General features: G+C 49.7%; 1 protein-coding gene across 1 annotated transcript in view; it reads left to right on the forward strand.

Moving 5' to 3' along the window:
- LOC105986410 (maestro heat-like repeat-containing protein family member 7) overlaps positions 1-14,881 on the forward strand; it is a 29,935-nt gene that overhangs the window by 5,945 nt on the left and 9,109 nt on the right. The window contains exons 8-22 of the mRNA XM_013017304.1: positions 1,972-2,079; positions 2,537-2,672; positions 3,550-3,638; positions 4,828-4,905; positions 5,014-5,163; positions 7,648-7,802; positions 9,737-9,872; positions 10,164-10,339; positions 10,753-10,890; positions 10,988-11,102; positions 12,569-12,709; positions 13,233-13,409; positions 13,520-13,678; positions 13,855-13,956; positions 14,344-14,446. Coding sequence (XP_012872758.1) covers positions 1,972-2,079; positions 2,537-2,672; positions 3,550-3,638; positions 4,828-4,905; positions 5,014-5,163; positions 7,648-7,802; positions 9,737-9,872; positions 10,164-10,339; positions 10,753-10,890; positions 10,988-11,102; positions 12,569-12,709; positions 13,233-13,409; positions 13,520-13,678; positions 13,855-13,956; positions 14,344-14,446 — 1,963 coding nt within the window. The remainder of the gene's footprint in view (positions 1-1,971; positions 2,080-2,536; positions 2,673-3,549; positions 3,639-4,827; positions 4,906-5,013; positions 5,164-7,647; positions 7,803-9,736; positions 9,873-10,163; positions 10,340-10,752; positions 10,891-10,987; positions 11,103-12,568; positions 12,710-13,232; positions 13,410-13,519; positions 13,679-13,854; positions 13,957-14,343; positions 14,447-14,881) is intronic.

Consider the following 14,881-nt stretch of genomic DNA (forward strand, 5'->3'; position numbering starts at 1 on the left):
TTTCTTTTTGCTTATGTGGTGCTGAGGAATCGAACCCAGGGCCTCATGCATGCAAGGCAAGCACTCTACCACTGAGCCACCTTCCCAGCCCCCCTCTCTCAGGTTTATCTGCCCAGGCTGGCTTCAAATTATGATCCTCAGATCTCAGACTCCTGAATAGTTAGGCTTACAGGTGTGAGTCAACAGCACCCTGCCAGCCTACATTTCTATTCCTTGGAGTACCTCCAGGAAGCTCTAATAATTGCAGAAAACTTTTTGTTTTTTTTGGGTCTGGTCATGGGGCCTGAACTCTGGGCTTGGGCACTGTCCCTCAGCTCTTCAGCTCAAGGCTAGCACTCTACCACTTGAGCCACAGCGCCACTTTGGGGTTTTTTCTTTTTGCTTATGTGGTGCTGAGGAATCGAATCCAGGGCCTCGAGCATGCAAGGCAAGCGCTCTACCACTGAGCCACCTTCCCAGCCCAAGAAAACTTATTTTTTATTTTATTAATAGTAGCTGTACAAATAGATTATACTTCCATATTTCAGGTTATAAGTACAATGCATCTTAATCAATGCTACCCCTTCTTTAATTATCTTTATCTTTTTTTCAAATATTCTTAGTATGACAATTGCCATCCCCCGAGGAGGAGCAAATTGGGGGAAAAGCCAAGAGTCCCTTGAAACCAACTTTTGTGGATAGGCTAGTCATCAATTAGGGCAATATAATTTTGCATGAAACATTGCATGTTCTGGGCCCTGGTGGCTCATGTCTGTAATCCTTACTACTCAGGAGGCTGAGATTTTCATAGTTTGAAGTACCCACAGGCAGGGAAAGTCCTTAAGACTTTTTTTTTTTTTTGCCAGTCAGTCCTGGTGCTTGAACTCAGGGCCTGGGCGCACTGTTCCTGAGCTTCTTTTGCTCAAGAATAGCACACAAACACTTGAGCCACAGCACCTCATCCAGCCTTTTCTGTTTATGTGGTACTGAGGAATAGAACCCAGGGCTTCATGCATGCTAGGCAAGTACTCTGCTACTAAGCCACATTCTCAGCCTTCTAGTCTCTTTTTACTTTATTTTTTTGAGTTTCAAAAGTTCTTTATAAGCCATTTTGCTGCTTGCCTTTGAATTCATTTAGATGTGTCTTTTGAAGAACAGCAATAATCACTTTGATGAAGTGCAAATTAGGATTATTTTCCTTTATGGTTGTAATTATGCGGTCTTATCTAATACACATTTGCTTTACTGAAGGTCTCAAGTATTTTCTCATGTTTTCCTCAATAAGCTTGTAATTTTAGGTTTTAAGTGAAAATGATCAACTCTGAATTAATCTTAGTATTGGATGTCAGATATGGGTGGAGATTTATTTCCTTCCTTTCCCTTCCTTTTCCCCCTCCCTCCCTCCTTTTCTCTCTATCTCCTTCCCTCCCTTTCTATCTTCCTTCCTTTCCTCCCTCCTCTCTCTCTCTCTTTCCTTTCCTTTCCTTCACTTTCTTTCTTTCACACATGCATGTCCTCATGGTGAGGAGAAAGGCCTCATTGCTGTTGTATGGCTGTGGTGTGATTGGGACACTTTTCAACAGTTTATATCAAGCAGGACTCTGGCCCTCCCACCTAAGGGGACTGTCTCCCAGTCTTGTCAGGAAGATAGAGCAAGTTGTTATCTACCTACGGTGGCCAGATTGCCTGCCTGTGGCACTTCACCCCTGCCTCTGGCAGAGCAGATGGGTTGGTATAAGCAGGCCATCAAGAGAAGGCCATTTTCCACCTCCTCCTATCCTCCTTGCCTTCTGCTTTGCAATTCTACCTCAAAGGTGCAGCTCTGTCTTTAAACCCATCCTTCAACTCAGACTCTTCAACCCGCCCTAGCTTCACCAAGCTTACCAGTGTCCTTCCTGTTTATGTTCTCGGTGGTCAGAGATGCAGAGTCAAGGGAAGGCAGGCAGGGTCATGCCACACAGAGTGCTGATGGGCATCTTTCTTCTCATCCAGATCATCCTGCCTTGGGTAACCCTGTCAGAAAAAAAATACGAGCAGAACCGGGCCTTGGGCACCATGTCCCGCTTGTTGAGGTTCATCTGCAATTTTTCTGAACTGTTGGTAAGTACTCGGGGAAGGGGTGAGGCTGGCCCCACAGAGCCCTGCTTCTCTGAACCTGGGCCCTGGGGAGAAAGAGGATCTGCAGGCTGCCAGAGGGCGAGGGACTAGAGCATCTCTTGTCGTGTTTTTGCTATTCCTTTGGGACAAGAGGCTTAATTCCTCCATTTGGTTTGTCCTATGTCTAATGACTTCCAATTAGCACATACCTCTCAGCCTTGGAGGTCCTAGTCTAGACTAGGGGTCCAACTGCCCAATGGCTGCTTTGTCTCAGGGCTCTGGCCGCCCCCGGTCCTGGGTACTTATTAAGACTTTCTTGGGGGCAAGAAGGAATGTGAAGCTAGGGAGAGGAGGCAAATGATTTCGTAATGTGGAGGAGAGGAGAGATTGGTGGAGGGAGGAGTAGGGAGAAAGTTCTTTCAGGCTGGTGAAGTCACCATTTCCTTCCTCTCCTTGGCAGCACATGTCGCTTTTCTCCATGACTGGGAAATTGATGGGCATCTTGGGTCTCCTCAGCGTGCACTCGAACCATGAGGTCAGCATGGAGGCATCAGAGGCCTTGCATTACTTGTTCAAAATCCTTGTGCTTCAGAGAAGTAAGTGTTCAAACCTGAGCGCCCCCTTCACTGAATAGCAGGAGCAAGTGAGTACTGTGTGCATTAGATGCCACATTGTGTCAGACACATCCCAAAGGACCATGCCCTCTGGTGTGGGCATAGGAGCAAATCTGCCAAGAAGCCCAGAACTGGGAAGACCAATGATCAATTACAAGTAGGTTGGGGAATTACCGGATGAGTTCCCAAACCCATTGCTGAACCAAGAGATTCTTGGGTGGAGTCGGGGGTGGGGAGAGAATTTGCAAACTGGGTGCTGGTGGCTTGCACCTATAATCGTAACTATTCAGCAGACTGAGATCTGGGGGTTATACTTCGAAGCAGCCTGGACGGGAAGTCCAATTAACTGCTGGCTTTGAGCCAAAATGCTAAGGGACAGTGCCCAGTACTGGCAGAAACAACAGTAACAACCCCCAAAATCAAAACCTTACAGCCACCAACAGGATCAACAGTACTAATCAGCTGTCCCATCCTTATTGCTAGGCCTAGGAGACAGGAGCATCCTTTCTTAGGGAACAAATCTGATCCTTGATCTAGTCCCTCTCCATTCTGGGAAAACCAAATATCCATTCAACTACATCCACAAGGGGGCCAGGGAGAATTTGCAAATACCTCCCAAAGGAAGTTTCTGAGGCTGGCTTGTAGAGGTTCAATAGGGATATGGTGATGGGGTTAGGCTACATTTGGACATGGTACAGGATGCTGGTTAGTTCTAGTTAACTCTCCATTTTGGTGGGCTAATGTTATTTCATCCATTTGACTCTTTGGGTCTCTCTGAGGCTTGGTGATGAACCAGGGTAGTGTGTATTCCTCATCCCTGCTAAGGCCTTGCCCCTTAATTGCCATTTTTGGATTGGAGGTGTAAAAGGGAAGATAGAAGAGATCCTGAAGGACTTACAGAAACATTTCCGCAGACAGTGGCTCTTCAGCATGCAGGACCTTGCACTGGTAACCCTCCTGCCGCTGTGCGCCCTGCGCCAGGGAACCGGGAGGGCATGGGAGAGGAGAAATTGCAGAGTTTGTGTGGGGGCCTCTAGGGTTGTAATCCCCCAGATTCAAGGCCTCACACAGTGGGTTGTACTTGATTGAAGTTTGAGGTCCTGAGACTTTTGGAAAGAAGTGTAGTCAACTGTATTCTTCACTTGCAGATCGTGCCTTTGCACTTTTAGCCATGGCCTACCTCTAAGCATATCCATTTAGCAATGGTGTATAGGATACGTTAAGTATGGTGTCCCAGGCTCAGGCTGCCAAAACCACTCTTGCTAGGAGTCAGCCTTTGACCTTTCCTCTCCCTCCCCTCCTGACATCTAGTTGAATACCATGTCTGTCCACTCTGCCTCCTAAGTCTGCCCTGCACAGCCCATCCTGGCTATTGTGATTCAGTCCACCATCATCCCTTGCTAGTATGGGAGCTTGCTATGGCTTCTCGCCCACAGATAGTCCTGTTTCCATCCATGCTCCTGTCACACCATCTTCGACATGACAAAAAACTATTTCTAAACTACTGAGTTGGGCTCTGGTATTGCACTCCTATAGTCCTAGCTAGCTACTCAGGAGGCTGAGATCTGAGGATCATGATTCAAAGCCAGCCTGGGCAGAAAACTCTGTGTGACTCTTATTTCTAATTAACAACCAAAGAGCCAGAAGTAGAGTTGTGGCTCAAGTGGTAGAGTGCTAGCCTGGAGCAAAAAAAAAAAAAAAAAAGCTCAGGGACAGCGCCCAGGCCTTGAGTTCAAGCACCAGAAATGGCATAAAAAATAAAGTACAAACCTCATTTTGATGCCCCCTCCCCTCTCCAGGGCACCGAGTCGCCATTGTCTTTATTCTCAAGTCTTAACTGCCTCGTGGCACCCCAGGCCTTGGGTGACTTGGTACCTGCTGTAACTGTCCTGTCTTAGCTTGCCTCCATTCTCCTTTCCCACCTGGCCCAGGTCTCCCTGCAGGGTCCAGTAGTGGACTGAGTTGCCGGCCTTTGTGCCAGGCATCTTGCTCACAGTCCTTCCCAGCTCTCAGCAACACAACCAGGCACCAAGTGGTCACCTGTGTCATTGAGTGCGCAAGCCTCACATAGGACACAGGGACATCTGCTGTCCAAGATGGCAGTTCTCCTTGCTTTGGAAGGATGTAAACTCCCTAGATACCTGAACTCATTGCCAACGGACTCGTCTACTGGCACAACGAGTTGAAAATAGAAACACCTTTGCCACTGTCCTCTGTACCCCACAGATCCCTCCTGGGGACTTCAGAACAGGCAGGGGCTGACCAGGGCCTGAGTCCCAGGGTGGCATGCTGACCCTGGCATGACAGCTCTTCTCTTCTTCAGTTCTTCAGGAAGTACTTGACCCCTTTGGAGAGAGCTGATGTGATCATCGTGGCCATAGAAGCCATGGCAAGTACCGACATCCAGGACACCCGGGCGGCCTCCAAAGTGTTTAAGGTCCTCCTGAAACACACGATCCCAGAAATCGGAAAGGTAGTCTCCCGGGGCTCCTCCAAAGTCTGCTCAAGATTCTTCTGGATTTTTTTTTTCCTTTCAGTTGTGGGTCTTGAACTTAGGGCCTGGGCGCTGTCCCTGAACTTTTCTGTTCAAGGTGAGCACTCTACCACTTGAGTCACAGAGCCACTTCTTGTTTCCTGGTAGTTAGTTGGAGATAAGAGTCTCGTGGACTTTCCTGCCCGAGCTGGCTTTGCTCTGCAATCTCAGCCTCCTGAGTAGCTAGGATTACAGGCGTGAGCCACCGGTGCCTGTCTTAGCTTGTCTCTTAGCTTGTCATTGTTAAGTCTAATTCTGTTTTATTTCTTACCTGTCTGAGCTTAAGGCATTCCAGCGTTTTCATGCAGAGGAAAAAGGCGAAGTGATGAGCTTCTGCAATCATGCAGAGGCGTTTTCATGGCGAGGGTGAGGTGAGGATGGGGCGGTCATCCAGCCTCCATCTGTAGCAGGAAGGGAAGAACCGAGTCCCAGTTCTAGCAGATTGCCGTGAGCTCCCAGGACCAGGAGAGATTCCTGACATCCTGTCAGCTCCCAGGACGTGCACATAAGTTAGGCACGTAATACCTTCAGGAGGCAAAGGCACAATGGACGACAGAGGTGGATGTGAAGGTAAAAATACAGAAACAGAAATGAGACATATAACAGAAGCAGAAGAAATAGAAATAGGCATAGACAAATGCTTCTCTACTCATAATGGCGTCATGTCCCAACACATCCGTTGTGAAGCGGAAATGCCAGACATGAAAAAGGCATTTAGTAGACCCAGTCCCCCCACTTAGCAGCACTACACTGTAAAGTCTCAGAGTTTCCCCTGTGGTCCATTGTGACTGGGCCTTCTGCTCTCAGCCAACACCCAAGGATTCGTTTTAAAAAGGACATAAGAAAATTCACACTTTCAGGAATGGCTTCTACTGAACATGTATTGCTTTGCGATTGTCATAAAGTTAAAAGCTGTGTATCTGTGTTTATGTGTGTGTACACTTATGAAGTCACTGACCTAGTAAAATAATGCACAGATACTCTATCTATCAGAGGTGGAATTGGCCCTCAGGACAATTAAGACAGCACAATGTCTCACCTGTTCTCTTCATGAAATCATTGTAAAAGATCCTGGGGACCGATGGGCGCATTCACTGCCCCATGTGCTCGTGGCGTCTCTGCGTAGGTGCTGCTGCATTCCAGATCTGACCTTTTGCACCGCAGTGGCCTGCAAGCCATGCAGCTGATGACGCTCTGACTCAAGCAGACAGCTGGTGACAGGCTCTTAGAGTTGAAGGGGTCCTCGAGGCCCCAAACTCCACTTCTTACCTGAGGCTTGGGATCCCTCCTGAAGCCATCTCTGGCCCATAGGCAGCCAAACTCTGCCAGAAGCAACATGGAGGACCTCATTATTTGAACCCACCGCTCATTTTACTTGTGAATCACTTACAAAATAATGTATTTTGAACTAACAAAAATTATATAAGCTGGACACAAGTGGCTCATACCTGTACCGCTAACTACTCAGGAGCCTGAGATCTGAGGATCACATTAGACAAATCAGAGAAAGTCTTGTCTCAATTAACCAGTAAAATGCCAGATGTGGAGGGTGTAGTAGAGTGCCATCTTTGAGCAAAAGAACTAAGAGAGAGTGTCTGGGCCCTGAGTTCAAGCCCCAATATGGACACACACACACACACACACACACACACACACACACACACACACACACATACATACATGCGCGCACACACATACACATGAACCCTTTTCAGAGGTCACACAGTGAGTTCACTGAGAGGTGAAATTCAAATCCAGGAAATGTGACATTAGGAGCCACGAGGTCCATGAGGCTGTCTCTGGTCCATACACCAGTAAACAGCAAGGACTGTGTCCTTCCTCCAAGTCGCTCATGATGTGGTGTCCAGACACAGTCCAGTCATTCCCCCGTGAATGTGCTTTATTTCTTGCTCTTGTTTGGGGGAGTGTGGGCAGTACTCAGGTCTGACTGGGAGAGTTTTGACAGCACTTGGGTTTCACTTAGGGCCTTTCACTTCTAGGCAGGCAGTCTACCACACAAGCCTCTCCTCCAACCCTTTGCACTCTAGTTATTTTTTTGACATAGTCTTGATTTCTGGACCACAGCCTTCCTATTTATATTTCCCACCATCGCTGGGATGACAGATGCATGCTACTACTTTTATTTCTGTTGAGATGGGGGTCTTTTTGTCTAGGGTTCCCCTAAACCTCAGTTCCCCAGTCTTAGCCTTCCAAGTAGCTAAGGTTGCAGGCATAAGCCACTGTATTGTTTTCTATTTGCCCCTCTGAAAGTGTGGGGACCTAAGTGCCGTGGGAGTGTCTGACCAGGACAGAGCGCAGTGGGTCGGAGTTCTGCAAGCATCGTGGGCAGCCCCATTGATCAAGTGGGTGTCTGAGGAGCTGGCCTCAAAAAGTCTGAAAGAGCCTTTCTCTTTCTCGTTTCAGGTGCCAGAGATCATCCAGTATATTTACTACCACATGAGCAACATCACAGAGACCACATCCCTGAATGCCATAAAGAAGATCTTTCACATGTTCGCCCAGTCCTACACTGATGAAGTCATCTTGACGCTGATTAAGATAGAAGATCAGTCACAAAAGTAAGGAACTGCCAGCTGCAGGCCTTGAACCCCAATGGCCCTTTGACTTGCTTATTCTGAAAATGGATTCAGTTTGTTTGGAGGAGGTGGTATTGGGGTTTAAACTTGGAGCTTGCACTTGCTTGGCTTGCTTGCTTGGCTGGTGTTCTACCGCTTGAGCCATACCTCCATCCCTGGTTTTTATTTTGCTGATTATGTTAGAGATGTAATTTCATGAACTTTTCTGCCCAGGCTAGCTTTGAACTATGTTCCTCAGGACCTGTGTTTCCTAAGTAGCAGAGGAGCTCAGATTACAGGCATAAGCCACCAGCATCTAGCATGTATTTAATTTCTTTCTTTTTTTTTTTGGTTGGTCATGGGGCTGAACCCTGGGCCTGGGCATTGTCCCTCAGTTCTTCAGCTCAAGGCTAGCGTTCTACCACTTGAGCCACTTCCGGATTTTTCTGCTTATGTGGTGCTGAGGAATCAAACCCAGAATCTCATGCATTCAAGGCAAGCACTCTACCACTGAGCCACTTTCCCAGCCCCCATCTATTTAATTTTTAATAATTTGTTACTTACTTGGAGAGCAGTGATTTTAAGAGTAGCATGACTTATTGCAGAAAAATAATTGGAAAGCATATTAAGTTTATTTGTTTGTTTGTTTTTTTGGGTCCGGTCATGGGGCCTGAACTCTGGGCCTGGGCGCTGTCCCTCAGCTCTTCAGCTCAAGGCTAGCGCTCTACCACTTGAGCCACAGTGCCACTTCCGGCTTTTTTCTTTTTGCTTATGTGGTGCTGAGGAATCGAACCCAGGGCCTCAGGCATGCAAGGCAAGCGCTCTACCACTGAGCCACCTTCCCAGCCCTTTTCCCACCTCTTAACAGTAGTGTTACAAAATACATAGTCAAGACTATAGTCTGCCAATTTGTATGTTTTTTTTTTAATTTAACATTGTATGGCATTTCCCATGTTAAAACCCTTTTGTAAGTATAATTTTAAGGCTTCCTGATATTACATTGTGTGGCTATACTACTATAGTTTCTTTTTGTTAATTTTTTAAAAGTTACTTTAGGTGAGTACTGGCACCTCACTCCTGTAATCCTAGCTACTCAGGAGGTTGACATTTAAGGATTATAGTTCAAAGCCAGCTTGGGCAGGAAAGTCCATGGGACTCTTATCTCCAGTTAACCAGCAAAAAAGGCTAGAAGTAGAGCTGTGGCTCAAGTGGTAGAGAGCAGTACCCAGGACCTAAATTCAAGCCCCAGGACTGGGCACACGCATGTGCACACACACATGCATACACACACACACACACACACACACACACACACACACACACAGACATGGCCATGACTTTTAGAGGATATTAAACAGAATTGCTTCAAATTTTGTTATGCTATTTTGTAGGAATGCATGAGCAGTTGTGTATGGTGTTGCCAGGACTAGATATGGTGAGATCTGCCAGGGGTTGAGGCTAGAAAATCTTCAGACTTGGCCTGTGTGGTGGTCCTCTGTGGGGCTTGTGCTTGTGTGCTTGTGTGTGTGTGTGTGTGCTTGTGTGTATGTGTGTGTGTGTGTGTGTGCATAGGTTGGTAAGGAAAGCTTGGACAGAACTCCAGGGCTGGGACTTGAGCAAGGACTTGAGCAGGTGCACTTAAGTGTGGTTAATAAGCTTTGGTCTCAGATGTTTTCTTAATTCAGGCTTGCAGGCCAGGGGAAAATCTTCTGATTTATCTATACACAAGTTAGCAAAGAGGGGAGGGCTGCTGTGATGTGAAGGTGAATGGGAGGAAAGGACAGAGGACCATGAAGAGAGATGATGAGCTAGGAGGAAGCAAGCCGGGCGCTGTACTACTGGAGGCTTGGGCGAAGGAGCCAGAGCCCCTCCCCAAAGCATTATGGCACCAGTAGTGTGTGCATCTCTGGTCTAACCTGGCTGTTCTGGCTCTGCAGAGGAGTGCGCCAGCCTTGGGAAATCCTAGCATCCTTCCCCAAAGACTACGAGCTGATCCTGGAGCATCTGCTGCAGAGGCTGAAGCCACCTGTGGAAGAGGAGTCGGGCCGCAGGCCAGAGCTCTCCCCGCTCATTGTACGAGGGCTGGCAGAGGGGCTGGGGGCTGGCAAGGTGACCCCTTGTGCTTGGCTGTCTTGAGCTCTGAGGACCTTTACCTTTTGGCTGTGGCTGTTGGATGGCACATTTTAATGGCAGAGTCTTGGGGTTGGGCCGAGGGCTGTGTTCTGGGTCTCACCCAGAAAACGCCTTATGAGCGATGAGCGCTATGGGGGTCACTGAGCAAGCCAAACCCATACTCAAGATCGCCTGCACGAAGGGGCTTCCTGGTGACAGGGAGGTGATGGCATCCTCTCTCTCCTCCTCCAGGCCACCAGGGCCGTCCACGAGCTGCTGCTGGAGCCCAGCCGGCGCCTGGAGGTGCAGACTTTCTTCTCGTCCCTCTTCCTAGCACTGCTGTTCCGGATCTCCTTTCTTGTGTTCGAAGGGAGGGCCGAAGCAATGGAAGATCAACCCTACGAAACGAAGTGGGTGAACCCCATCAGGTACACTGGGCCTTGGCCAGCACTGGTCATGTGCTGCCTCCTGGACACAGCCCACTTTTTCACACACACCCCGCCCCTACCATGTCACTCACAAGTCATCACGGGGTGCACTGGATTCTTCAGAACAGACTTAAAAACCTGGCTTACTAGGCTGATGCAGACAGTCAGGACCAAAGTGAAATCAAAAGACTTCTGGGCCCACAGGCCTGAATTCCATCCCCTTTCCCCCTCCCCCGCCTGCCCCCAGATCTTACCTGAAGACTCCATAGGGTCTCGACGCTCTTCTCTGGCAGATGTAGTTTTTGGGGTAAGGGCTGTCCTAACAGGTTGCAGTTCATGGTTCACAGGAGGCCAGGAGGATGAGGAAAACAGGGAGAGGCTGACTTCCCACCTGCCTCTTGTTCCTTCCCCAGTTTTTCCACAGACACCCTGAAGACCTTGATAAGCAGTTCAGGGTACGGGGACCACGTGGTTTACATCCAGGAGCTTGGAGGTTGGGAGCGGCTTATAGATCCTGAAACCCACTACGAAGGAGTCACTCTGCTGGCCAGGTGGGCTGTGACTGTGAAGTCTCTGGCTGGAGAACCGTCTGTGTTCTTGGTCCAGTCCTGTAGCCTGGGCCTCATCCTGAGCTCCATGTGTCTACAGATCCCTGGTGGTCAAGAACTGCTGGCACAACCGCCCCATCTTCAGCCTCCTCATCAGGACCCTCCAGGACCTGGACTGTACCAGTCACGTGACAGCCTTGGTGCTGCTGGCAGAGGTGCCTGGGGCGGGGTGGGAGGAGAGGGCAATGAGGATGGTCCTCTGGGAGGCATCCTCCAGGGAGGACCACTGGGGACAGTGGTGGCCTGGTCATGTCCTGGCCTCACTGAAGGTCTAGGGGACATTCTGATGGCACATCATTCTGTTTCCTTCAGTTAGAGGCATTGCTTTTTTCTTTCTTCCTTTCTTTCTTTCTCTTTGTTTTTTTTTTTTTTTTTTGGTCATGGGGCTTGAACTCTGGCCTGGGTGCTGTCCCTCAGCTCTTCAGCTCAAGGCGAGTGCTCTACCACTTGAGCCACAGCGCCACTTCCAGTTTTCTGGTGGTTCATTGGAGATAAGGATCTCACAGACTTTGCTGCCCAGGCTGGCTTTGAACCACGATCCTCAGATCTCAGCCTCCTGAGTAGCTAGGATGACAGGCGTGAGCCACCGGCGCCCAGCTGGTTCTTTCTTGACTTTCAAGGCAGTTTCACCCTGACAGACTTTCTGGAGCAACACAGCTCTGCCTTTCAGCCACTTCAGCCCTGATTGACCTTTGAAAACTAATCTTTGATCATCATCCCTGAGTAACTCAGTAGAATTCAGTCATTTTCCAGGAAACACAATGTGTAGAAGATTTAGAAAATATGGGGGGAAAATGTAAGAGGTTATAAAACTGTTATGTTGCTGGGTGCTGATGGCTCACACCTTAATCCTAGCTACTCAGGAGGCTGAGATCTGAGAATCACAGTTGGAAACCAGCCTGGACAGGAAAGTCCTTGAGACTCATATCTCTAAGTTACCTCCAGAAAACCAGAAATGGAGCTGTGGCTCAAGTGGTAGAGTGTTAGCTTTGAGCAAAAGCGTATAGGGACAGCACTCAGGCCCTGAGTTTAAGCCCTAGGACCAACACACACACACACACACACACACACACACACACACACACACACGCACACGCGTGCACGTGCGCCTAGATACTCACACGTGCGCCTAGATACTCATGAAAATTCCCTGTTTTTCAATTCCCTGTTCCACCTCCTTGATAAGCTTTTCCTAAATGAATCAACACACATTTCTGATCATCTGTGCATGGCTACCACCACAACCAAGGCCTGGATTTTTTTTTTTGTACCAGTACTCGGGCTTGAACTCAGGGCCTGAGTGATATCTTTTTGCTCTTTTGCTCAAGGCTGCCATTCTATCCTTTGAGCCACAGCTCCATTTCTGACTTTTGGGTGGTTTAATTGCAGATTAGAATCTCATAGACTTTCCTGCCTGAGCTAGTTTTGAACCACAATCCTCAAATCTCAGCCTCCTGTGTAGCCAGAATTTCAGCAGTGAGCCACTGGCACTTGGCTATTAATTGGCCTTTTAACTAAGCTTTGGCCTTTCTAATAATACTTCCAAATCTAATAAGAAGAAATCTAGATTCTAAGTTGTGTTCTCTTTGCCCACCTTTCAGTCTTTCTTGGCTTCTTGCAGCTGCTCCACTGCCCGGATGTGAGTTCCAATGTGGATGACATTGCCACCCATATTCTGGCAAGCTGGTTCAAGAGCGAGGAGCTCGCCACAGTGAAAGTCCTGCTGCAGGTGACGGAGACCTTCGCAAAGCACAAGAACTTGGTAAGTGGGGCAGGGGCCAAGGCCATGCTCTCAGGAGATGTTAGGTGCAGTTGTAGATGGAGTGGAACATACTCTTGGAATTGAAAGCAAATCCTTATAGTCCCCAGGGACAGGATGGGGGTGGAGCCATTCATACTTAACTCCTTATAGGAGTTGTATTTAACTCCTTGGGGGAGTTGTTCTGTGGGCCACTTGAGAGATTAACCCAGCCAATCCCAGGAACCCAGATGTTTCCTACAGGTCCCTGGAGATTGGAATCATCATCAGGGACAAGGAAGGCAGGGAAGGGGAACAGGATGTAGTGGAAGTGGGGCCTCCTCTAGAATGTCTCCTTGCGAGGGACAAAAAGCACCTGCCCGAGTGCTCTCCTGTGACAGGATGGCTGCTGGTAGAAGAAGATGACCCTCAATCTACCACCCACTGGCTGGCCGGTCCCAGGTCAGGCATGCAAGAGCCTGTGAGGGACTGGCCGGCGGTGGGAGCGGCCAGCGGGAATGGTTTCGGGACTCGCTCCACTCCACAGCTGAGACGGCTGGGCATCCTGCAGCCCCACGTGCTCAACTGCTGTTACTCCTCCAACCCTGACATTGTGATGGAGACCTTCCTGACGCTGCAGCGCCTCCTGCAGGACCTCAAGTGGCAGTACTCCTCTTCCTTCCTCACTCAGCTGGCCTTCATGCTGTCCACCTTCTTTGAGGCGGTGAAGTCTCCCCTGGGGGCTGGGTGATGAGGGCGTGGGCGGGGCTTTCCCAGAGGGCTTCTCATCCTCATAGCCTGGGACACTGGGGAAGAAGTGTCCTTTCCACACAGGAGTCGCAGCCTCTGCGCTTGAAGGCCTTCCAGATCTATGCAAGTCTCCTAACCAAGACCAAGAGGAATGTCCTCATCTTCCCCCTGAGGCACCAGATCCTCAACTTGATAGTCCTCCTGGTGCTGCACATGAAGGACGAGAACATGGAGGTGCGCCAGGTGAGTGGCCAGGCCGAGGGGCCAAGGTTGGTCCCAGGTGTTGTGAGAGGTCAAGGCCTAGCAGGTAAACTGGGGGCTCACTCCGCATGACACTGAAGAAACCTGTTAGACTCTGACCTCAGAGACGGTCAGCCCCCCTCCCTGTGTCCCTCATTTGGAGCCTCTTGTCTCCCCAGATCTGCCAGTACAGCCTCTACAAGACAGCCACCATCCTGGGCTGGTCTAGGCTCAAAGCAGTCTTTGTCAACCACGATGTGTTTACCATCCTCAGAGCCCTGGTAAGCCAGCAGCCAAGTGGCCATCGTGCCCGTGTGTTGAGGGTGGGCACCCCCACCTAGGAGTAGGCAGGGTAATGCTTGGACAGAGAGAAGGGACCAAGAGAGCAGAGCCAGGTAAGGCCGGGGTGAAGCAGGGCTGTGGATCAAGCCCGTATGGTGGTATTGGGCTTTGTACACATGGGGATGCCAGTGGCCTGGGCAATCCAGGAAGGCTTCATGGGGGAAGAAGATGGCAGGTGCCAGAGCACAAGGGGTGGAGACGTAAAAGGTTAGTGAAAGATTTTTTTTTAATACTCAGAAGATCATTGGAGTTTAGCGTCAAGATGGCTGGAAAGGCGGGAGGCCTGGCAACTTGCCCTTGCTGCCACCTACCACCTCTTCTCATAGCTGCAGCAGGAGACAAACAAAGCCCCCTGGTTTCTGAAGCAGTGCATAGTTCTCTTCAAGAGCCCCCAGACCCCCATCCGCCTGATAGCTGTGTGGTTTGCAGGTATGGCCTCTGGCTGCTTGGGACCAGGCTGTCCTTGAGCAGGGTTCTCTGAACAGGCCAGGGACCTGGTGTAGGAGGACTGATTATGGGATGCATGGGGGTCCTACTGGACTGCCTCCCCCTGCTCCCTGCCCCTGCACTGAACCTCCGGGTTTGGTTCCAGGGCCAGGGGCTCCCGAAGGGTGGAGCATCAGGGCTGAGGGTGCTGCTGTGGGGAGGGGACCCGCCTCCCTCCACCCCACAGGCCTGCGGGGAACCAAGGGAAGCAATTTTGACTTTCTAGGGGAAGGGGGAGTCCAGACCTGAGGCTGGTGGCCAAAGGAGGGATGGATGGACAGACAGAGGGAGGCTGTGTGAACAGTGAGGCGCTGGAGAGCACTTGCAGCCAGGGGCCCTGGGATTTGGAGGGGGGACTGAGGGGCCTCTGTGTGACCC

This window comes from Dipodomys ordii, unplaced genomic scaffold, assembly GCF_000151885.1.
Source record: "Dipodomys ordii isolate 6190 unplaced genomic scaffold, Dord_2.0 Scaffold35, whole genome shotgun sequence".
Classification (NCBI taxonomy): Eukaryota; Metazoa; Chordata; class Mammalia; order Rodentia; family Heteromyidae; genus Dipodomys; species Dipodomys ordii.